The sequence below is a fragment of the Mixophyes fleayi genome, chromosome 5, assembly GCF_038048845.1.
Source record: "Mixophyes fleayi isolate aMixFle1 chromosome 5, aMixFle1.hap1, whole genome shotgun sequence".
NCBI lineage: Eukaryota > Metazoa > Chordata > Amphibia > Anura > Limnodynastidae > Mixophyes > Mixophyes fleayi.
This window is the reverse complement of record NC_134406.1, coordinates 251,004,961-251,030,308: the sequence shown is the minus strand read 5'-3', so window position 1 is coordinate 251,030,308 and position 25,348 is coordinate 251,004,961. Positions and strand designations below refer to the sequence as shown.

The window sequence follows — 25,348 nt, the reverse complement described above, 5'->3', positions numbered from 1 at the left end:
TGGTAGCTAATACAGGGAAGCGCCTTACTTATAAAGCAGGGTGTGCAGGAATAAAACGTGTTGGGTTTTTTGGCAGAACTGGGGCACAACATTTGCAAAAGCTGAGCAGCAATTGCTACTGAAAAGCTGGCACTTGTTCTATGCCTGGCTACGCCTGAAATGGAACGAGGGTGTAGTACGGTTTAAAAAAACAAACTCTGTAAAGTATATTTGCATGCATTCTTCCTGTTCTATTTTGGGTATGATTCCTGTGAAAAAAGATTTTATAAATGTCCCTCAACATTTCTAAAAAATTCTTTCCTTCGTTTGCCAATGTCTCATTCTATCTAAGTTTAAAGCATGCAGGCTTGATTTACACCAGTGGTGAGTAGCCTGCGTATTGGCCAAAATCACATTGAAGACTATGGCTAAGTGGTCACAGAGCCCTAAAACTGTCAGATACTAGCTGTCAGAAAATGCCAGGGGTTATAGCTCAACAGCCAGAGCTTAGCTTCTCCTCTACCATATCATGGAGGCACCTGTCTTTTTAACACAAATCTTTACCAGATAAATACCTGTTAAGTGATATTGAAAATGAGTATTTATGGTGCTCAGCTCTTTGATAAAATGTTCTTCGGTTATGTATCACAGGTTATAGTACAACCAAGGGAGGGCTGGCAAACTTCAGCCCGGGGGGCAAGACTCGACTCGGCATCCTATTTTAAAAGGAAAAAAATGCAGGTGACCCGCCCCAAGGTAGCCCACTAAGGGACCAGCCGGGAGGGTGGGTGTCTTCTGCCACCGAGACCAACCTGCCCCCGAGTATAACTGTTAATTAGGCTTGCAAAATGTAGCACTTAACCTAATGTATCAAACTCTCATTGTCCCATAGATAGGAAGCTTGCGAGCAGGACCCAGCTACCTCTCTGTCTGTATTACCCAGTATTGTTTTATTACTGTGTTTGTCCCCAATTGTAAAACGCTATGGAATTTGGTGGCGCTATATAAATAAATGTTGATGATAATTCTCTGATAAAAATAGTGAGCAAACCCTGAGATGTACATTGAGGGGTACTAATTGTTCAGTACACCAAAGCACATGGTCTGAGACCATTTTTAATGTATTATCATCCATTATATAATGCCACCAATTCTGCAGCACTGTACAGAGAATATTTGTCATTCACCTCCACCCCATTGGAGCTTACGGTCTAAATTCCCTAACGCACACACTAATGTTAATTTTGTCAGCAGCCGATTAACCTATCAGAATTTTTTGTGGAGTGTGTAAGGAAACCCATGCAAACATATGAGAGCATACAAACTCCACACAGATAAGACCCTGTTCAGGAATCTAACACGTGACCCCGATGCTGTGGGACAGAAGTGCTAACCACCGTGCTGCCTCTAGTCTATCTCTATGAAACCGCTTGCAAGCCAACCAACTATCTATGCATTATGTAATATATATGTGCAGTATCATACCAGACCCCTTCTCTTGGTGGCTATAGATCTGCCACCCATACCGCCATTCTGTTTGAAATTGTAAAAACTTGAATGTTTAACCCATTGTAGAGACCAGGGAGAATAATTAAAGCCCAAGGAGGGTCTGATCATCTCCCAGACTTCTTTCTTCTTGTTGACACGTGAGAAGACTGAGGATAGAACTGTATCTTTTCACTCTGGTGTGTTTTGCATTCTCACATTTTTCATCTGGAATGAGGAAATAAGTCCCCATGTTAATTGCTGATGACAATCGAAGATGGATTGTCTGGCAGTCATGTGTACCAATACCTAAGGATCAATCCTTTGTTTGATAATGCAAACAACGTCAGGGTAAAAACCACCTGTTCTGCAGATCTTCTGTCAACAATGATACGTTGTTTCAGTTTTACAGGTGTTCAGATGACAAAAATACATTCTGTGCTGCTGACGCAAGCGAAAAAGCCAAAGCTGAATATTAAACAAAAAGCAATAATAACCTCTTGCAATTCTGTACATGCAAAAGTGCACTTTGCGTTTAGTCTACTAAACATCACAGTGCGTCACCCGGAAACCTGTTATGTATGTCTTGGACCAGTAGAGCAGACAGATGGTATTTAAAGCATAGAACATTTTTTAAATGTTGCATATTTTAAATAATCTATAAAATTCGGTTGAGGATATGTCATCTATCTGACCAGTATGACTACCTCATATTTCTATTGTGCTAGGTATCAGGGCCATCTATTCCATTGGGCACGATGGGCAGGTGCCCGGGGGCCCCACAGGCAAGGGGACCCCATAGACAGGGCTCTTGAGTAAAATAAATAATCCTGGAAAAAAAAAAATCATGCAAATATATATATATATATATATATATATATATATATATATATATATGATACACATATATAGAGGTAGGGGCCCCGCTGCACTGCTTTGCCCGGGAGCGCATAATGTAGTTAAGGTGGCCCTGCTAGGTATAGTCCTATCTGCACAAATGCTGACCGCAGTGTGTTTCCTCTTATTGTATTCTCGCTAATACATTTATATTTCTGCTGTCACAGATCAGTCCTGTACACATTTCTTCTCCTGTATATTGATTTTTACTGGCTAGGCATATCCTAGTTCACCTTGTCAAATAACAACTCTGCATCAGTGCCCACATTCAGGTCTGCCATACGTAATACCTTATAGCAGCCAATCAGATTACAGCTGCCGTTTGTAGCAGAATTTAGAACATGAAAGCTAACGTGATGGGTTTCTGTCAGTTACGACATATTGGTACACTTTGTACCATGGTATTAAATAGGCTCAATAATGCAAGAAATGTCAGTCCTTGCTGTCCCCAGCTGATGGCTCCACTGGGCTCCTGTTATTCTTAGTCCTGCATTCTGTTTTCATATTCTCAGGCAGTGATTTAAAGGCTGACGTATGAAGGGTATTAATAATTTGGTTAGTGACTTAGGCTGTTACACTTATGATGCCATCTCATTGTAATTGTGTTGATGGGGACAGCCCTAATTTATTAACATTATGTTTGTTTTGTCCTCTTTCAGCTGTATTCTGTGTATCTGGATGGTTTTATTCTTTTTAAAGTGCGCTATAAAGACCTACATTTATGGGATGAACAGGTAGGTCCATTATTAGCATTTATATTAGAGTAACTTGGAGCACAGTGTCTAATAAATATACTTTCAAGTCTTTCCCCACCGTATCCCTAGTATCCTTATCCTCATTAAGATGTTTAGCCGTGCCCCTCACAGTGACTGTAGGAGGAAATCCTCATGTTATCACCTGAGCAACAATACTGGACAACAACAATTATTTGGGATTTTCGGATGTTACGGATAATAGTTTCCATATAACACCTTTCCCATACATGCATTGAATAATATTAGTCAGAATATATTTACAGAAGTTCACAATGATGTACCAATATGGTCAGGGTTGTTTCATTCCCCGGTTAATTATTTATGGAGCATTGATAAAGTCATATTTTGTATCTAAAATTATTAAATTGAATCTATAACACTGCCTTCAATGACTTAACAGGAGGAAATTATTTCCACTCCACCCAAATCATATATGTCTCTACATTAATATTTTCTCCCTCTTTCTGGTGGCTGGTATATCAAGCAAAACCTACTCGGGTCACTAATATAAAACACTGCTCCAGTTATGCTGGCTAGTGAACGAGGCTGAACCCGATGGCTTTGGTCTGGTGGCTAGTGAACAAAGCTGAACCCGGTGACTTTGGTCTGGTGGCTAGTGATCAAAGTTGAACCCTGTGACTTTGGTCTGGTGGCTAGTGATCAAAGCTGAACCCGGTGACTTTGGTCTGGTGGCTAGTGTACAAAGCTGAACCCGGTGACTTTGGTCTGGTGGCTAGTGAACAAAGCTGAACTTGGTGACTTTGGTCTGGTGGCTAGTGAACAAAGCTGAACCCTGAGACTTTGGTCTGGTGGCTAGTGAACAAAGCTGAACTTGGTGACTTTGGTCTGGTGGCTAGTGATCAAAGTTGAACCCTGTGACTTTGGCCTGGTGGCTAGTGAGCAAAGCTGAACCTGGTGGCTAGTGAGAACAAAGCTGAACCCAGTGGCCTTGGTCTGGTAGCTAGTGAGAACAAAGCTGAACCCGGTGACTTTGGTCTGGTGGCTAGTGATCAAAGCTGAACCCGGTGACTTTGGTCTGGTGGCTAGTGTACAAAGCTGAACCCGGTGACTTTGGTCTGGTGGCTAGTGATCAAAGCTGAACCCGGTGACTTTGGTCTGGTGACTAGTGAACAAAGCTGAACCTGGTGACTTTGGTCTGGTGGCTAGTGAACAAAGCTAAACCATGAGACTTTAGTCTGGTGGCTAGTGAACAAAGCTGAACCTGGTGACTTTGGTCTGGTGGCTAGTGAACAAAGCTGAACCTGGTGACTTTGGTCTGGTGGCTAGTGAACAAAGCTGAACCCGGTGACTTTGGTCTGGTGGCTAGTGAACAAAGCTGAACCATGAGACTTTGGTCTGGTAGCTAGTGAACAAAGCTGAACCTGGTGACTTTGGTCTGGTGGCTAGTGAACAAAGCTGAACCCTGAGACTTTGGTCTGGTGACTAGTGAACAAAGCTGAACCTGGTGACTTTGGTCTGGTGGCTAGTGAACAAAGCTGAACCTGGTGACTTTGGTCTGGTGGCTAGTGAACAAATCTGAACCCGGTGACTTTGGTCTGGTGGCTAGTGAACAAAGCTGAACCTGGTGACTTTGGTCTGGTGGCTAGTGAACAAAGCTGAACCATGAGACTTTGGTCTGGTGGCTAGTGAACAAAGCTGAACCTGGTGACTTTGGTCTGGTGGCTAGTGAACAAAGCTGACCACAATGTGATGGGTGTAACTGCTGGCTCCAGATATAGCTGGAATCAATTGCTCCACTGGAGAGGTGGATCAAAGAACAGAAGAATAGGTGCACCTACCAGAGGATGGAGCATTTGTCAGCCAACTTATAATAGATCCCTATTTCTTGAACACGTCACCTGGTAGTGAATGAACAGGTTGTCCAAACATGTAATATTGAGCATGTTCTTCATTAGGAGAAACCATTGGCCACCAAAAGTGTTAGACACTTTTTCACAAGAAGTGTATTTGGAAGGTATTCAACATATTTAATAATGTAATATTTTAAAATGGGTTTCACCCATAGAGCTTCACATTTCTATCACATTGACCAGGTTATCTGACACCGAACGATGGATAAATACATTGGTGTCTTCTTACTAAGTCGTTAACTTGTTTAAACAAAAACTTAAATCCCTCTTACAAAATGTCATGTCAGTGTGATCAGCAGCGATAGTGTATGTTACTGGGCTCCGCAGATCTAAACTACGCAGTATGAAATTTAAATTCTCAACACTAGATTGGGGACTAAAATATATTGGTTATAAATAAAGACATTTTAAAATTAGTGTTCAGATTCAGCAGTTGGACAGTGCAACCTTGCAGGAAAGTAAGAGTTAAACTTCACTGGGGCCTTCATAATAATCATTGTTTCCCACCATGCTTCATCACCAAATGCTACCAGGATAAACTTACTGCTAATTGGTAGATGTTGGAGCTGGGTGCTTAGTAATGTCCACATTCAGGGGCGAACGCAGGATTTCCCCCCCGGAAAAAAAATAAAATATTGCGAGAGGGAACGCAGCAGCTCCATTTCGGCGAGTCTGAATTCTACAGCAGCCACGGCGCTGTCAAGCAGCATCCGCGGCAGTGCTGTATTATACTACAATACAGCACTGCCGCGGATGATTTTTTGACAGTGCCGCGGCTGCTGTACAGTTCCGTTGGTTCGCAGAGGGGAGGGGTTTCTGGGGAACCAGAAACCCCCCCCTCCCCTGCGTGCGCCACTGACATTGTAGGCCAGGGTGTCCTTGCATGTCGTGTACTAATTTTTATGCTTGTACTTTGCTTATTACATCTTGTATTTCATACTTAGTATCTTAATAATATTTAATTTATGCTTCTTGAATGTTTAGTATTTTGTCTTTGCTTGTTTTGTAGCTTGTTCTGTATTTACTTGTACAAAACCCACTCTCTGGTGACTTGTCTTCATTACAGACCCCATTATTCATGCTTTCATCCCTCCAGCATTCCTGTTTCATTTAAAAAATCTCTTTCCCATCACCCAATGGGACCCAGGAGCTGCTATCAGCTGGTACTGTTATTGGTTGCTACATTTCCAGTTCTGTTTTAAACTCCCGCAGCCAATCTATTTCTGATGCACAACCTAAATCTAAACTGATATCCTTCAATAATCATATGAGTTGAGGGCACTCCTGCAACTTTGCGTAAACATTTCTGACAGGTTTGCACTCCGTGGCGGCAGTGACAGTAGTGTCACATGTGTGGCATGCTTTGAAGCAGTCCCTATAAATAGAGTGCACCCCATGTACGTTCTTCATTTATTTCAGGTATAGTCTTCAGCTCAGGAATACACAGCCTTTGGCATATAGTAATCTCAAATGGTGGCTATACTTGCTCTTGAAGACTAGTTACCAGACTTTAAGAATAAGCAGTTACTTTGCTTGTATCTATTAAACAATGTGTCATGCTACAGATCCAAAGTTCTTCTACTAACATACAAGACCATCAACAAAATTGCACCAACATACATCTCCTCACTTGTTTCAAAATATCTCCCAACTCGGCACCTCCGTTCTGCACAAGATCTGCGTCTCTCCTCCACTCTCATCACATTCTCCCATTCCCGGTTACAGGAATTTTTCCGGGCTGCACCCACTTTATGGAATTCCCTCCCTCGCACCACAAGACTTTCCTCTAGTCTTCAAAGCTTCAAGCATTCTCTGAAAACCCACCTCTTCAAACAAGCTTATAATCTTCCTCAATCACACTCTTAATCTCCCTAGGTTACCCTATTACTACCTTCTACGCAGCTAACACAAGACGACAACCCTCTGACCAACATAGTTGTGTGACTGAGCCTACAGCCCACTAAATACTTTGTAACCTTTGCATTCTAGCTGGTCATATATGCAATATGATGTAGCACTTACCCTTGTGTATCAAACCATTGTCCCATAGATTGTAAGCTTGCGAGCAGGGCCCTCTTACCTATCTATGTATATATTACCCATTATTGTTTTATTAATGTTTGTTCCCAATTGTAAAGTGCTACGGAATCTGCTGGCGCTATGTAAATAAATGTTGATAATGGATGAAAGTTGACAGCTGGGCACGGCTATGTCCAAGATTCAGCTGCATTTAGGGCACTAATGTGCCAGTATTTTGGGGGCCATGCTGAAAGGATCACCTCCAACGCTTCACTGTACCTATCCCCCATCACCAGCCTCTTGGAGGGGTGTGCCTGTTGGCACGGGAGCTGAATTCTTCTTTGCGGCCTAGTGCTTGTTCCGCTGCCAGAGACTGTCCTCCCTCACCTGTGAGGGAGACCTACTGGCTGGACCTCTGACCAATGCCTTGGAGCCTGCCACAACCGCACTCAGTGTGAGAAGCTGCCGGATTCCCTGATGAATGCCGGCACTCATCCTCACTCAGCCTCAGCTCTAGGCCCTCCTCTGCCCCTCAGCATCCACTGTTGGCACCGTCAGGTCTTGGGGCCTACCAACCCTGCTCACACCGCTGCCTGGCCCCTGCACAATAGAATGTCATCTGTTGCAGTCGACCCTATACATCCTAGACCAGGAAAAACTGAGACCACGGCTGTGGCCTCCACCACCTGAAGCTAATCTGTCTCAGCCAGGCCAGCGACCTACTCTGCCCCCCTGCTTCATCTGCCTGCCTGTGTACTCAAAGTTCCTACAGCTTAGTGGCCCCTGCACATGCCAGCCTTCTGTACCACCTCTACCAGACACCATCTTGGCCTTTGAACCCTATAGGGCTCTGCACCAGCTGGACCACCTATACCAGGGGTAGGCACCCTGCGGCTCTCCAGGTGTTGGTGAAAGTACAAGTCCCAGCATGCCTTGCCAGTAGATAACCAGCAGATAGGTGGCAAGGCATGCTGGGATTTGTAGTTTCACAACCCCTGGAGATCCGCAGGTTGCCTACCCCTGACCTATATCTTCACCATCATGGCCCTATCTAGGCCTCTGCACTATATTTGTCCTCACTATATGCTCCTTTTAGAATGTAAGCTCCCATGGGCAGGGTCCTCTATCCTATGTCTCATGTCTGTCCACTCTCCGTCTTCCTTCATTGTCCCTGTCCTGTCTTATGCTGAATTGTTTCTGTATGCCATGCTGTGTTATTTGCATCCATACATTTATCATCTTGCCTATGTGTGCCCATGTATGCTCACATTTCTCATGTATGTCTTTTTTTGCTTGATTTGTTATGTACTCTGTTAACTCGTAGCTGTTTCTTCACTGTATAACTATGTATTGTATAATTTTATATACATTATGTGTATTCTGTACGTCCACCTATGCACAGTGCTGTCTACACTTTGTGGCACCTTTTATAAATAAAAGATAAGAATGTGATTTAAAATGAATGTTGCATTTTTGTACAGTATGACGAACCTGTACTACAGAATTCTTTCAAATGTAACAAAGATTTGGATGAAATGTAAACTTGTTTTTATGCTGGTATGAAATTCTCAAGATGTTACGTGATCATAAACCTGTTGTAATGTAGCGAATTCCACACCTGCCTGGAGGGTCAGGAAGTCCCCAAATATTTTGTTTTTGTACATTATATTGTAAGTTATATTATTTGATAATTATAGGACTTCACTGTGAATCTGTTTTAAAAATACGGTTTTGGTCTTTCCACTTTCACAATGTTGAGAGACTAACTCCAGGGGCACACGCAGGGGGGTTTCTGGTTCTCCAGAAACCCTTCACCTTCCAGACGAACGGGCGCTAAACACTGCCCCTACCAGCAGCACTGTTCTGTACAGCAGACGCGGCGCTGTCAAAGAAGCGTCCGCAGTGGTGCTGTATTGCACTCCAATACAGCACTGCCGTGGACGCTTCTTTGACAGCGCTGCGGCTGCTGTACAGTACAGCATCACAAAAATGGAGCTGCTCTCTCTCTCTCTCTTTTTTTTGGGGGGGGGGGGAGGAAACCCCCCCCCCCCCCCGCCCCCTTTAAAATCCTGTATTTGCCCCTGAACTCCATCCACTGACATTGTAGAAAACCACCCCCCCCCCCCCCCCCCTCCAGTCTTTCGGCCATAAGTAGGTCCTTTGCTATTGAGGGAGTAACCAGGGTCCCTCAACAGTGTGCATCACCAACAGTCCATTCTCTATAAGCGTCAGGGGAGTCTTTAATTCCAGCCGTTGCATTATGTCATATCGGCTCACTTCAAAATATATATTTACTTTTACAGTTCCTCAATAAGAGTTGTGCTTGACTTTCCATCGTAGATGCACCGAGTATTTGGAAACAGGCTGCCGAAATTCCCACCAAAACATTATCTGGCAATGACCAAGTCCATGGCTGAAGAAAGAAGATTAATGCTGGAGAAGTACTTGCAAAAAAGTAAATTATTATTCATTTGTGCTTCTCTCTTTGTCTCTGAAATAACTATTAGTTTAGAAATATGTAAATGTTTCTCTTAATCTGATTCAGATTTTGTTTATCAGATTTCTCGGACTCTTTTTTTCTAGTGACGTTCTAAATATTTCAACTGTGGACTAACGCAAACCATACAATGTGATACCTCCAACAATATCAGACAACTGGCCCGTTGTTATATAATGTGTGGTCCCATAACAAGCCACATGTCTGATAATCTGATTGGATCTGACATGGTGGTAAATGTGGCTAGTAGATGGCTGCAGATCACCTCTATTCAGGGGAGTAGGAACCAGGGGGACACCATGATTTCTGTTGGGTGGACAAAGACTGTGTTTTGCGCCCCGCGCCCCCCCTTCCCCATGAACTTCTACACAAAAGCCTTCATGCTACTTTCTGAAGTCATGGTATCTGTTCTAAACTTGTGAAACTTTTTTTAAATATAGATTGTGTTAGTATAATTACTAAATGTTCTTTAATATAGATTGCCTTAGTATAGATGTAATACAGATTGATTGATTTTGTTTATTTAAAAACTCTTAAGTGTTCCATTCATAAACATTTAATAAATATTCTGTATTGATGATGAACAACTATTCACTTTACTTTTACCCTGAATTTGTGCGGTGCGTCCAGTAACAAACGTGAGATATAGCAATTTAAATGTATAATACATACCAGAACCAGCGAGGCAGTGACTGTACATTTAAAAATATTCCCAATCAAATGAGATTAGACTGTCAACCAAATCTGTTTAAGATGAACAACGAATTTATCTTTCCTACAGCTATTGTCCTCATTGGTAATTCATAGATCCATCTATTCTTATAGCAATTCTGGGTTTCCTTAAGTCCTCTTTATCATTTGGATCTACTTATATTCAATAATTTCTCCTTATAGTGCTAAAATCGGGGATGGGGGGGGGGGGCATTCCATATTGAAGACTTAAAATATCTATATTGACTGCATTATTGCCTTTACATCCTGTCTATCAACATAATTGTAATTTATTTTATAGTCGTTTTAGATCCAGTTGTTTCAGGCAGTGAGATCTTCATCGCATTTTTCAAGAAATTACAGTTGGTAGGTGGCTCCTGTGTATTCATGTTGGTGTCCTCTATCTAAGTGGTAGAAAGAACAACTGAAAGGAAAATGCTAATGTATCTGAGGGCATTTTCACACAGGGATTAATCATTTTACTTGCATTTAAAACACTTAGGCAGAATATAAACATAGGAAACATTGATGCCTAGTAAAAGCCTGTGGGCAGACAATAGCTGCCACAAGTTCTGGGCTGTAATTTCACTAAGCAATAAATGGCCTATTGTGTGCTAGATAAATGAAAGCTAATTTCTGATTGGTTGATACGTCTTACAGTATAGAAGTGCTTTTTGCATGTTTTACATTGATGGATTATGGCAATATATTATCAATTTATTGTCATGTACATAATATTGCAAATAGTACACACGGGACAAAGTGTTTATTTTTCAGAAATGTAACTGTCCTACACAGAACAAATATTAAGGTAGATTTATTGTTGAGGCACAATTTGACTGTGTTGTATTCAACAGAATATTTTTAATATATTTAGTTCAGTGTGTTTTTTATATAAGTGGCTCTTTTGGGATGTCTTTATTTTTATTTGAGCCTCTTTGTCAGGTAAAGTCAAACATAATTTATTATAGTTTGCTATATGTGTATTACTGTTTTTGTATTTTATATTTGGATTTGCATAAATATTTAATTGGGTGTTATTGTGTGTATGGTGCAATAAAGTGGTCACAGGTAAACTGACTTCAAAATGTATTTGAATTTTTTAACAGGAAACATTTAAGGTGTCCACAATTAAAATGATCCTTAAGGTTTACTTGCCAGATGGCAGACAGGTGAAACTGGACGCACAGACGTCCGACACGGCGGAGAGAGTTCTGCAGGTAAGCTGAGCGTTGTCATTTACCTGACCCACACTCCATGTTTGTGTGTTCCCACATGTAGAATACACCTTGTAATTATGTCAACAACCTCATGAGTTTTCACAAAGCTTTAAAACTAATCTCCTTGATACTTTTATAACGTTGAACTATTGCTTCCTCTATTGAATGTTAAAACGGCTCTAGTAACTATATGCATGCTGCCATATTTCTCTGAAACTCCATCCCAGGTCCAGGGGCGGATCTAGATAATTGGTGTACCGGGGGGGGGGAGAGATTTAGGCCCCGCCCCCTTTCTGCCTTCTGAGGCTGCCGGCACATTATGTGCAGGTCCGTTCTGCAGTGACAGTGTGCTGCCCGAATGCTCTGATTGTGTTTAAAACACTATCAGAGCAACACAATCAGAGCAGCCGGGCAGCACACTGTCACTGCAGAACGGACCTGCACATAATGTGCAGCCGTCGGCAGCAAGCCCCTGCTAGGGGGGGCCATTGCCCCGATCGCTCCCCCCCTGGATCCGCCACTCCCCAGGTCACAAGTTGCTGAGTACAATACTGATTCCAGCACATAATCCAATTGAAATTGATCAGATCATTATTGGACATATTAGTAAATTCAGTTGGTAAAGATTACTGCAGATGACCAGGGCCTCAGAGAGGAATTTGGGGCCCCGGGAGAGCAACTTTCTGTGCCCCCCTCCACACATAGCAGGAGAAGGGTCCCGCTGGACTTTCTGGGCCCCCATGGCAGGCCAGGCCCCAGTAATCTGTACACCCCCCCCCCCCCACCCTCGGCACCCCTGCATGTGATTGTTTGTGTTGTCCCCTCCTGCCAAAATGAGGCCGATAGTGATCCGGCTCCTTAGGCCGAGCACCGAGTGACAGAGATTTGTCCACTTATGTTTGTGTCTCTTTATATTGCCTTCAATGGCCACAAAATACAAGGACATCTTTTATCAAATGTTCTATGTCACTTACATATAGTGAGTGATTCCACAACTGCTGATGTTACTACAGTGTTAGTTTTGTTATTTATTTTCTTATGGGGCAATTAGGCACTATTACAATTAGAAGATGTTTTAGGTTATGCAATTACAACAAACGGGTACAAATCCTTCTGTACATAATACTTTAATTCTGTCTGTGTTTGCATTTATTAATGTGTCTCGGCAATCCCGCTGCTTCCTCTGTGTGGGTAATAATAAGCCTCATTTCTACACACCAAAGATCAGCGTTTACAGTATTTAAGTGTGTACTTTTCTCACATTTCAGGGGGGAAACGTTACGATCATCTGAACATTCGTTTCACCTTTATTCTCACTGACCCTGTTACCTTCCTGTTATATATAGAATTTGTTGCCTGAAACTGAGGAGAAACTTGAACTTGTTTAGTGTCATATTGCACAAAGTTCAGGTTTATAGCGAACAGACAAACAGAACTCTCTCTTTTGTGTAAAGTGAAGACAAATGCCAGTCACATTCTTTGTATTAACTCTGCCAGTACCAGGACCATTGCATTTTATACTGCAACGTGTAACATGGAAATATATTGAAAAACAGCTTTTATGGGTGATGTCACACTGAGCCTTTACACTCTGCGTTTAAAGAGCAGTGTATAATAGCTCCGAATTCAAACCGTTCATTTCTATGAGCACAAGGGAGAGAGTGTCGCTCGACAATTTCCACAGAAGTTTTGTAAATGCTGACAGCAGCGTTTTGGACTTCTGTCTAAAGACCAATTTAAAAGCTCTCAAATGTTGGTAGGTATTTTGAAGCTTGACAAGTGCCCGTAAGGACACCTGGACCTAATACGTAAGATTTGTGGAGCAGTTTGATCAGTTGTCTGCTTAGAAATATCCCTGTCAAAATATAGAGACCAGTGATGCTTATGGTACAAGCATTTACGTGTTTCATTTTGTCTTCAGATTTTCTATATAATGATTATTTTAATATTTAATTCATGAAAGAGCAAACTTTTGTTTCTCTAATGGCAAACTGAAACACAATGCCTTTATATTTACTGAGCATGCAACGCAAAGGACTAAAAGGATGTTTGTTTGGTTTTTTTGGGTTGTTTTTTTTGTGAACCTTCTCAAAACCAATAATGTGGGACCTCGTTCATCATTAATGTTTGCATCATTAAAACATTTGCTATCTATTTTTGACATTATTAAACAACGTGCCATTTTCCATGATGGCTTGGTCACTTTGTGTTGCTGTTCTGTGTAAATATATGGCTTAAAGTAAACTTGAAAGTACAGAACATTAAGTAATAAAAAACACAGGAACATGGGTTTATCTTAAATCCTGGGTGACCCTAGCTGTAGCACAATCCATTTACCACTCACAAAGGGGTGTGGTCTATAGAAAGTGGGTGTAACTCAGAGATCAGGGCGTGGCTTAACGTGTAAAGGAATTCTTGTGAGGTCACTAGAATCAGTATACTGACCAATAATGAAGGTAAATATGAACAGTGTGACTCCATTCAACACAAACTTCACTTCAACAATTGCCTGCCAAAGCTGCAAAGTTGAGATATACAAAAAAAGACACAGCACTTATAATTTGAAGGGAAAAGTGTGTATGTTTGTGTGATGTAATTTTTTTCTTCTTTTTAAGGCTGCGTTGTACAATTTGAGAGTGTCCAGAGAGCTGACGGAATATTTCAGCTTGTTTATCACACACAAAGGAAGTGATGGTGTTTTCAAAGGTACCTTCTGTCTCTGACATCTTGAAGGATGAGATAATTAGAAGTTGTGGGATGATGGACAGGAAAGGTTTAGATGAGAGGTCTATGTCTCTGGTTCTTACTAATGTTATGTGAGCATCTCTGGGGGAATCCAGTGTCTGCAAGTGGCTTTTCCTAACTGTAGGGTTATTTTAGTGGAGGGTGATTTATTTCTTTTGAAGGAACAAGCCATGGATTTGTGGGAAGACCACATTGTCTCAGGCCTATGCATGGAAAACTGCAAGGGTGTTGGGATGAGTCTAGTTATCTTGTCGAATTTTGTGAATGGGAGTCTTTGGGACAAGTATCTGCTAGCATGGAGAATCCTCATCATCATCACCATTTATTTTATATAGCGCCACTAATTCCGCAGCGCTGTACAGAGAACTCATTCATTCACATCAGTCCCTGCCCCATTGGAGCTTACAGTCTAAATTCCCTAATACACACACACAGACAGACAGACATAGAGACTAGGGTCAATTTTGATAGCAGCCAATTAACCTACCAGTATGTTTTTGGAGTGTGGGAGGAAACCGGAGCACCCGGAGGAAACCCACGCAAACACAGGGAGAACATACAAACTCCACACTGATAAGGCCATGGTTGGGAATTGAACTCATGACCCCAGCGCTGTGAGGCAGAAGTGCTAACCACTTAGCCACCGTGCAGTGTGATGCATCTTAGTGCTATAAAGTGCTGTCATCTTCACTCCTGTACCCTTTAAAAGAAAGGACATTTCAGGGACTGAGAGTGTTACATAACATCTACAGGTTCTCCTCCAATCTTCGGGTTTGTTTTCAAGAAATGATACACTGTAGCACACTATGATTGACAAGGCTGCTCCCATAGGTGACTGCAGACCGCTTGACACTTTCGCACTGAAAGGCGACATTTTTAAGTTGCGGATCAAAAAATTGCTAAATTACTTGTAAAAAATGCAGCAAGTTTTCTATTCTCTATTGCAAATAAATATACTCTTATACTTTTTGCAATGCAAATCATGTAAAATTAGTGTATGCACCACTTATATATGGCTGAATATTAGTTTAGATCAAAAACTTGTCACCTCTACAGTATATAAGTACTGGTGGTCAAGTACACTTTATAAAATCTTTTTTGTGACCTATTTACAGTGTTTGCAGTTTTTTGTTTGAAGGGAAAAAAAAACTTAAAGTTAGAATTCAACTGTTTATACTATTTATATTTATAGTATTTATACTAGAAACATTCTATATTGTAAACCCTTCTTTTTATCTGCAGTGGTGAAGAGAATCGCACACTTTGAAATTCCATTTATAACTATTTGGAACATAAATGATGACACGTTTCAGATTGACGTACGGAAGTGGTGAGTGTGGCAGGGAATTGGTTTTCACACTTTCTTCACCCAGGCTGCCAATCTAAGTCACGTGTTAAGCAAGATAAATGGAAATTAATACTATAATATACAATGGTTAATATGCTCAAATATGTCCTATTTTCAAAACTTTTATTGTTTGCAAAGTAAAGCTGGGTACACACTACAGGGTTTTCGTCCAATCGGCTCAACCAGCCGACATACGACCGCTGGTTTCAAAGTCGGGTCAGTGTGTGTAGTGACACGATGGTCGCAAGTCTGTCCATATGGACGATTGTCGCCTCATTTGGTTGGTCGTACAGTTCAATATTTTTGTTCCAATCTCCTTTCCGTTGTGTAGTGTGTATAAATTTCCGACCGAAGTTGCTTCAGTGTGTACGAAATTAAAATCATTGCTTACGACAACATGGCTGTAAAAAGTCGCTAACGGGACGGCCGCTCTTCCCTTTATCATCCTAAACAAGGCTAGTGTGTATGCAGTCCATGGACCGAGTGATCGGACCATCGATCGCATGTAAAATCGATCGGTGTAAAAAGTTGGTGGAAAATTCTGTAGTGTGGACCCAGCTTTAGTCTTCGTTTTCTCCTTCACTTTACAAAAGTCATGGAGATTGAAATACCATAAAGTAAATGTTAGCTCCTATGTGGACCGTAACTACCTTGCTGAGCTGGATCACAGCACTGTCAATCACTGCACTATTGGGAATATTGGGCTGAATATGAACAGAAATAAACATGAGACACCAATTCCTGCCACTCGCTTTGGAACAATGAATCCTATTACTTGGTGATCCCGGCTCCCAGTGTCCGTTCCTTCTAACCTTGTACAAGTCACTTTGGCCTTCACGTATCAAAGGCACTAAAATTAAATTGTACACTCAGGTTACTTATGTAAGATTATATATTGCTGAATTCTAGTTGTTAAAGTTGATGCAGCTTTAAATGTATTCCCTCATGAAGATTTCTGAACCAGACTTTAGATTTCATTATAAGCAGTGGTGGAAGTGGGAGTATCCGGGGGTATGTCATACCCCCACCTCTCCTACTGCCTCCATTGTACACTGTCAGATTCCATTCACTTACATTCCCATTACATTTTTTCATACCGCTACTTCTACTGTACACTTTGACCACTGATTTTAACATAATGTTATATTTCCTTCTGTATTCCACAGGTATATGAATCCCTATACTGATGCTATGTTAATGGGCTGCATAGCTGCTGTGGATATACTATATGCTCAGGTAAGACTTGAAACTTTTTTGTTCCGATTTATCCCACAGTCTGGTTTGCAGCTGAAAAAGAGACACTTGCTGCTAGAGCCCGGTCCTAGCCCGATGTGTAGTGTGACCCGGTCCTAGCCCGATGTGTAGTGTGACCCGGTCCTAGCCCGATGTGTAGTGTGACCCGGTCCTAGCCCGATGTGCAGGGCCGGATTAAGGGAATGGAGGCCCCTGGGCTAAGGGCGCCTCCATTCCCCCGTGAGGCCCCCATTGTGACCCGGTCCTAGCCGGGTGTGTAGTGTCCCGGTGACCCGGTCCTAGCCGGGTGTGTAGTGTGTCCAGGTGACCCGGTCCTTTCTGGGCGTGTAGTGTGTCCAGGTGACCCGGTCCTTTCCGGGCGTGTAGTGTGTCCAGGTGACCCGGTCCTAGCCGGGTGTGTAGTGTGTCCAGGTGACCCGGTCCTAGCCGGGTGTGTAGTGTGTCCCGGTGACCCGGTCCTTTCTGGGCGTGTAGTGTGTCCAGGTGACCCGGTCCTTTCCGGGCGTGTAGTGTGTCCAGGTGACCCGGTCCTAGCCGGGTGTGTAGTGTGTCCAGGTGACCCGGTCCTAGCCGGGTGTGTAGTGTGTCCCGGTGACCCGGTCCTAGCCGGGTGTGTAGTGTGTCCCGGTGACCCGGTCCTTTCCGGGCGTGTAGTGTGTCCAGGTGACCCGGTCCTTTCCGGGTGTGTAGTGTGTCCAGGTGACCCGGTCCTTTCTGGGCGTGTAGTGTGTCCAGGTGACCCGGTCCTAGCCGGGTGTGTAGTGTGTCCAGGTGACCTGGTCCTTTCCGGGCGTGTAGTGTGTCCAGGTGACCCGGTCCTTTCTGGGCGTGTAGTGTGTCCAGGTGACCCGGTCCTAGCCAGGTGTGTAGTGTGTCCAGGTGACCCGGTCCTAGCCGGGCGTGTAGTGTGTCCTAGTGACCCGGTCCTAGCCGGGCGTGTAGTGTGTCCTGGTGACCCGGTCCTAGCCGGGCGTGTAATGTGTCCAGGTGATCCGGTCCTACCCGGGTGTGTAGTGTGTCCCGGTGACCCGGTCCTTTCCGGGCTTGTAGTGTGTCCCGGTGACCCGGTCCTAGCCGGGTGTGTAGTGTGTCCCGGTGACCCGGTCCTACCCGGGTGTGTAGTGTGTCCCGGTGACCCGGTCCTACCCGGGTGTGTAGTGTGTCCCGGTGACCCGGTCCTACCCGGGCGTGTAGTGTGTCCCGGTGATCCGGTCCTACCCGGGCGTGTAGTGTGTCCCGGTGACCCGGTCCTACCCGGGCGTGTAGTGTGTCCAGGTGACCCGGTCCTTTCCGGGTGTGTAGTGTGTCCAGGTGACCCGGTCCTACCCGGGTGTGTAGTGTGTCCCGGTGACCCGGTCCTACCCGGGCGTGTAGTGTGTCCCGGTGATCCGGTCCTACCCGGGCGTGTAGTGTGTCCCGGTGACCCGGTCCTACCCGGGCGTGTAGTGTGTCCAGGTGACCCGGTCCTTTCCGGGCGTGTAGTGTGTCCAGGTGACCCGGTCCTAGCCGGGCGTGTAGTGTGTCCAGGTGACCCGGTCCTAGCCGGGCGTGTAGTGTGTCCAGGTGACCCGGTCCTAGCCGGGCGTGTAGTGTGTCCAGGTGACCCGGTCCTAGCCGGGCGTGTAGTGTGTCCAGGTGACCCGGTCCTAGCCGGGTGTGTAGTGTGTCCAGGTGACCCGGTCCTAGCCGGGTGTGTAGTGTGTCCAGGTGACCCGGTCCTAGCCGGGTGTGTAGTGTGTCCAGGTGACCCGGTCCTAGCCAGGGGTGTAGTGTGTCCAGGTGACCCGGTCCTAGCCGGGGGTGTAGTGTGTCCAGGTGACCCGGTCCTAGCCGGGCGTGTAGTGTGTCCAGGTGACCCGGTCCTAGCCGGGGGTGTAGTGTGTCCAGGTGACCCGGTCCTACCCGGGTGTGTAGTGTGTCCCGGTGACCCGGTCCTACCCGGGCGTGTAGTGTGTCCCGGTGACCCGGTCCTACCCGGGTGTGTAGTGTGTCCCGGTGACCCGGTCCTACCCGGGCGTGTAGTGTGTCCAGGTGACCCGGTCCTTTCCGGGCGTGTAGTGTGTCCAGGTGACCCGGTCCTTTCCGGGCGTGTAGTGTGTCCCGGTGACCCGGTCTTAGCCGGGCGTGTAGTGTGTCCAGGTGACCCGGTCCTAGCCGGGCGTGTAGTGTGTCCCGGTGACCCGGTCCTAGCCGGGCGTGTAGTGTGTCCCGGTGACCCGGTCCTAGCCGGGCGTGTAGTGTGTCCCGGTGACCCGGTCCTAGCCGGGTGTGTAGTGTGTCCAGGTGACCCGGTCTTAGCCGGGTGTGTAGTGTGTCCAGGTGACCCGGTCTTAGCCAGGGGTGTAGTGTGTCCAGGTGACCCGGTCCTAGCCGGGTGTGTAGTGTGTCCAGGTGACCCGGTCCTAGCCGGGTGTGTAGTGTGTCCAGGTGACCCGGTCCTAGCCGGGGGTGTAGTGTGTCCAGGTGACCCGGTCCTAGCCGGGCGTGTAGTGTGTCCAGGTGACCCGGTCCTAGCCGGGCGTGTAGTGTGTCCAGGTGACCCGGTCCTAGCCGGGCGTGTAGTGTGTCCAGGTGACCCGGTCCTAGCCGGGCGTGTAGTGTGTCCCGGTGACCCGGTCTTAGCCGGGCGTGTAGTGTGTCCAGGTGACCCGGTCTTAGCCGGGCGTGTAGTGTGTCCCGGTGACCCGGTCCTAGCCGGGCGTGTAGTGTGTCCCGGTGACCCGGTCCTAGCCGGGTGTGTAGTGTGTCCCGGTGACCCGGTCCTAGCCGGGTGTGTAGTGTGTCCAGGTGACCCGGTCTTAGCCGGGTGTGTAGTGTGTCCAGGTGACCCGGTCTTAGCCGGGTGTGTAGTGTGTCCAGGTGACCCGGTCCTAGCCGGGTGTGTAGTGTGTCCAGGTGACCCGGTCCTAGCCGGGTGTGTAGTGTGTCCAGGTGACCCGGTCCTAGCCGGGTGTGTAGTGTGTCCAGGTGACCCGGTCCTAGCCGGGTGTGTAGTGTGTCCAGGTGACCCGGTCCTAGCCGGGTGTGTAGTGTGTCCAGGTGACCCGGTCCTAGCCGGGTGTGTAGTGTGTCCAGGTGACCCGGTCCTAGCCGGGGGTGTAGTGTGTCCAGGTGACCCGGTCCTACCCGGGCGTGTAGTGTGTCCAGGTGACCCGGTCCTATCCGGGCGTGTAGTGTGTCCAGGTGACCCGGTCCTAGCCGGGGGTGTAGTGTGTCCAGGTGACCCGGTCCTACCCGGGGGTGTAGTGTGTCCAGGTGACCCGGTCCTATCCGGGCGTGTAGTGTGTCCAGGTGACCCGGTCCTAGCCGGGCGTGTAGTGTGTCCAGGTGACCCGGTCCTAGCCGGGCGTGTAGTGTGTCCAGGTGACCCGGTCCTACCCGGGTGTGTAGTGTGTCCCGGTGACCCGGTCCTACCCGGGTGTGTAGTGTGTCCCGGTGACCCGGTCCTACCCGGGTGTGTAGTGTGTCCCGGTGACCCGGTCTTAGCCGGGCGTGTAGTGTGTCCAGGTGACCCGGTCTTAGCCGGGCGTGTAGTGTGTCCAGGTGACCCGGTCTTAGCCGGGCGTGTAGTGTGTCCAGGTGACCCGGTCTTAGCCGGGCCTGTAGTGTGTCCAGGTGACCCGGTCCTAGCCGGGTGTGTAGTGTGTCCAGGTGACCCGGTCTTAGCCGGGCGTGTAGTGTGTCCAGGTGTCCCGGTCTTAGCCGGGCGTGTAGTGTGTCCAGGTGACCCGGTCCTAGCCGGGTGTGTAGTGTGTCCAGGTGACCCGGTCCTAGCCGGGCGTGTAGTGTGTCCAGGTGACCCGGTCCTAGCCGGGCGTGTAGTGTGTCCAGGTGACCCGGTCTTAGCCGGGCGTGTAGTGTGTCCAGGTGACCCGGTCTTAGCCGGGCGTGTAGTGTGTCCAGGTGACCCGGTCCTAGCCGGGCGTGTAGTGTGTCCAGGTGACCCGGTCTTAGCCGGGCGTGTAGTGTGTCCAGGTGACCCGGTCCTAGCCGGGCGTGTAGTGTGTCCCGGTGACCCGGTCCTAGCCGGGCGTGTAGTGTGTCCCGGTGACCCGGTCCTAGCCGGGCGTGTAGTGTGTCCAGGTGACCCGGTCCTAGCCGGGTGTGTAGTGTGACCCGGTCCAGTTTACAAAGAATACAAATTCCAGCATCATTTTAGTAACACAATTAGCTGCTGCTTCCTGTCTATCAATAAACTTTTGTCTATCACTAAGTACAACTAGTAGAACTACTGCTCCCAGCATATGTCAACATCTCTTTCTACTGATCAGCAATACAAGGACAACAACCGCCAGTACCACTTATACTATGCTTTTGTTTTATTTTTTTATTATGTATTTTTATCATATGGGTGTTATGGGGTGATAGTTTTAGTTGAAACCAAAGTTATTATTTAGGTAGCATAGACCATGTTTTATGATATATATTGCAACATAGTAGTATCTGGTAAAGTTTCAGTGTTCTTTCCATAGTTGCAGCCATTCATTCATCCCCCTCCTCTTCCTCCCCTGCAAATCTGTACTGTCCCAGTATCACATGGGGGGTTACTGTGCTGAAAGTCAGGATAGCCATGATGGGTGTATAGTGTAGTGTATGAAACACATATCAACATCCTATATCTGACTATATTGTTGTTTAACAGCAGCCAGAATAATATAATGTATAAGCTACCCTGCTGTGCAATAGGTTATACTATATCTTATCCTTCCTCTTCCTTCTACTGTGTAAAACACGTACAATAGATCTTAATGGTCCTGACAGTAATCACCGTGCTGTGATAGATCATAGCATTGGCAATCACTGCACAATTTGGAAAGCTGAGCTGGAATGTGTGGAAAAAAACAGACAGAAGAAAGAGTAGCTCAGCAGTTTTGGGCACTGACTTCTTAATTGGTCGTTGTTTTCAATCAGCAATGTACTGGAATTCCACACTTGATGCATTTCTACTTTATTAATGACTTCAGGACCTAGGACCGCCAGCAAACATCCTGTTAGAATCCACTGTCTAACAGGATGCAGAGAAGTGGTTTTCAAGGATGGCAATCCTGCAGCGATCACCAACATGCTGGCACTGGAACAGATTTCCCCTGACGGCCTCTGATCATAGCACCGTGTCTGGGTACCATTTGACCACTATAATACAGAGCAGCACTGCTTCAATATTGAAATCTCTGCGTAAACCCATTAAAGGAAGCCCTGATTGTGTCACAACAATTTTATCAGGTCATGGAAGTTTAAGGGATATGTCTTTTAGGTAGAAAAGATGATTACAAAATAATAACCATAATAAGTACACTTTTAAACAAATTCCTATACAGCTCAACAGGGGGGTATTCTCATTCTGCATGACGCATTTCGCATTGGTGTCTACTGTCTAGTACTTGTGCTGGTCACAGAAGTAAGGCGGTCCCAACACACTGGTTCTTTGTCAAATTATCAGGGGGAATAGTTAGTTGTAAAACTAAAATGAGTACGTTTTGCCATCCTCCTTGTAACTGTCTCAGGCCTTGAGTAAAAAAAATAATTAATTTAAGACCTAAATAAAGCTAAATCAATGAGTATTTTAGGACTAAAATATTTCCATGAGTGAAGGTGGCGGTTCTAAAGTGGTAGAAGGTTGGACTTTGGAGTGACTGCACTTTTCAGGCCAGATGAGTCTGCAGATGAAAGTCCATTTGCGTTCCGTATTTTACGTGAAACTGCTCTGCGCGCGTGCAGGAATGGACCTTGCGCCAAGGAAAGGAAAATGATGCTTATGACTACCGACGACTTGAAGGGTAGACTGGGCAGACAGATGTAGACAAAGTACAGATACTTCGTCCAATGCAGACGCGGCTGATTCAAGTTCTGGGTTCCTCTGAAGTACATGTGTTTTGTTGTTGTATCACTTGTACCAGCTACAGGGCGGGTGTGAGTGCTGACTGAGAGTGCAGTCTTTGTTTTACAAACTACCTGTATGCATGCCACTAGGTTGCACAGACCGTGTATGCAAGGAAGGTAGACTGTATAAACTCATTGTATGTGCAGTACGCATTGAGAACCTCCTGATTTCTGTGTTTACTATTAAAAAGAAGAAGAAAAAAAAAAACCTTTTTTTCTTTTAACAAATATTTTTATGAATGTCTGTAGAATTAAGAGTTAATTTATTTTATAAAATATATTTTTTTGTGCCTGCGTTCTGATGTGCCTTTATATTGCCCATATACATGTTCGGATCCTGCACTGTGTCCTGTCTGCCTACATATGGTGAGTAACGTTTAGCCCGAGTGTATTTATACCCACATTAAAATGGAAACTTATGTTGAGATTGGTTTGGATATGAATGTGGTTGGAACTACGCACAAGGTTTTTTTAAAAAACGCTCGTTGCATGAAGGTTGTGTCCAAAGATGAATCGGGCCCTTCATGTGCATCTGTAAACCCAACGTGAGGCGCAGACAGATTTTCGTGGGATATGAATGATTAAATATTCTCTGTAAAGCGCTTTGTAACATGTAGGCCCTAAATAAATAATTGATGATAAGATTTAGACCTGTTGATTCATGTCATTGCTTATGAATGCGTGGGTGATTTTCACAGAATCATGGTATAGTGTAGTGAGCAATTTCGGAATTATTTTCAGATTTACTGGAGCAGTTTTGAAGTCGGTGAAAAGCAATACCTTTTTATCGTATCAACATGTTTCTTTTGTTGTGTTTTTTTGTTTTTTTGGTTTTTTTTTAGTTGCTCTTTGAGTAATTACCCTTTAATTTTCTTCTTACATACTAATGTCTTTTTTTTTTAATCCAAGATGTTTGTTTTTACAATAGAACAATCAGCTTTTGTGGTTTTTTTGCAACTGACAGATTATAATATAATAATGTAATCTACTAGTAAGTGGGTTTAACCAAAGAGAGAAATTACAACCTTGGACAAGACAAGGGAAACACAAGTTAGGGAAGGTGCTGTTCATTAAGTAGTATTATGTACAATACCACATATTTTATTTAATGCTTTTTCTTTAAAGGCTGTTCAAGAATTTGAAATGAAGTGGTTCAGACCGACAGAAGAACAATCGGAGAATCTTCAGCATTTTATAAAAATAGATGATAAATTCAAGGTAATGCTACAGCTGCATAGCAAACTACAGCTCTTGTGAGTGTAGATCAGGGGTCAGGGAATTTTTTTACCTTTTACCCCCAAATATATTTAGATACGCCGACGTTGCCCCCTTGATTTGAAAGGAAGGAAATCATATATTATAAATTATTGGAATTCATAATTTTATTGAATCCATTCAACATTTCTTTGAAAGTTTCTTCAAAACTTCAGGTTTTGGAGAAGTGATGTTGCTTCATTTTTCATACAAGAGCATCAATATTGGGGCGTTTTGATGCCGCAGAAATTTGGATACAGTCTTCAGCGTCCAATCGATTTCTCTGCTTTGTTTTTATGTTCGTTAGAGTGAAAAATCCTTGTTCGCAAAGGTAGGTTGTTGCAAAAGGCAGCAACCTTTTGACTGCCTCCTCATGTGCAATTTTGATGCCTTTGCAGCTGTTGACATCCAAAAATATGACAGATCTGCTTTGTTTTCAAATGTAATACGTGCTTCATCATTGCATCGAAGCTCAAGAAGTGCCTCTCAGGGCCATCTTTTCCATTGGGCACGATGGGCAGCTGCCCGGGGGCCCCACGGGCAAGGGGGCCCCATAGGCACGGCTCTTAATGAGAATACATAATCCTGCAAAAGAAAAAAACCTGCAAAAAAACCTACAAGGGTCACTGAGCAAGTACATCTATCTATCTCTATCTCTATATATCTATATCTATATGTGTATCTGTATACATCTATATATCTATATCTATATCTATATCTATATCTATATCTATATCTAGGGGCCCCGGTGCACTGCTTTGCCCAGGGGCCCATAATGTTGTTAAGATGGCCCTGGTGCCTCTGCCAACCCCTGAGGCTCTTCTGGTACAACAGCAATTTCACATTTAAAAGGGTCTACAATCCAACTGACAGCATGTGAATCGGCAGCATTACCCCCAGGAATTTCATTTTTACCCCATTTGGAGTAATTTACCTCTGTTTCCTGACCACTGGTGTAGATAGACATGTTACACCTACAATCTATGGGTTTTATTTTTATACTCTGGTCATTTCACATTGCAATTCTGTATAGCCGCAGTTCATGTCACAAAGCTCTATTATAGAGAAGCTTGTGGAGGGGAGGTTGATAGTATACTCTGCTCTACCCATTGGGAATCCCATTGCTTCACAATAGCACTTCAGAAATCCAATACTTAAATGCAGCTGGTAAATAGGTACATGGCAATCTTGAGTTTCATTGCACTTGATCCAGATAGAAGTAAGAGGCACAACACTGGATGCCAACAAGGTAATTTATTTAGCCCAAGAGTGCAGGCAACATTTTGGACCCGTGCTCAAGCTATGGCATCCTTATTTACAAGTTTGTATGTGCCTATAGTGTATAAATAAATCATTTAGTCTAATGTTAATAGCCTTGTGGGTTAGTCCCAATCCATACAGTACACAACGTTTGAGGAATTGCATGAAAGTAA

General features: G+C 44.8%; 1 protein-coding gene across 8 annotated transcripts in view; it reads left to right on the top strand.

Annotated features, from left to right (window-relative positions):
* The window catches only part of SNX31 (sorting nexin 31), an 88,060-nt gene that overhangs the window by 54,137 nt on the left and 8,575 nt on the right, over positions 1–25,348 (top strand). For all 8 annotated transcript variants that reach the window (XR_012692926.1, XM_075213891.1, XM_075213888.1 and 5 more), the window contains 8 exons: positions 3,021–3,095; positions 9,347–9,461; positions 10,516–10,580; positions 11,324–11,434; positions 14,050–14,140; positions 15,422–15,509; positions 16,694–16,763; positions 23,787–23,879. Coding sequence is in view for 7 of the 8 variants with exons in the window: in XM_075213888.1 (XP_075069989.1) it covers positions 3,021–3,095; positions 9,347–9,461; positions 10,516–10,580; positions 11,324–11,434; positions 14,050–14,140; positions 15,422–15,509; positions 16,694–16,763; positions 23,787–23,879 (708 nt within the window). In the remaining variant the exon portion in view is untranslated. The remainder of the gene's footprint in view (positions 1–3,020; positions 3,096–9,346; positions 9,462–10,515; positions 10,581–11,323; positions 11,435–14,049; positions 14,141–15,421; positions 15,510–16,693; positions 16,764–23,786; positions 23,880–25,348) is intronic.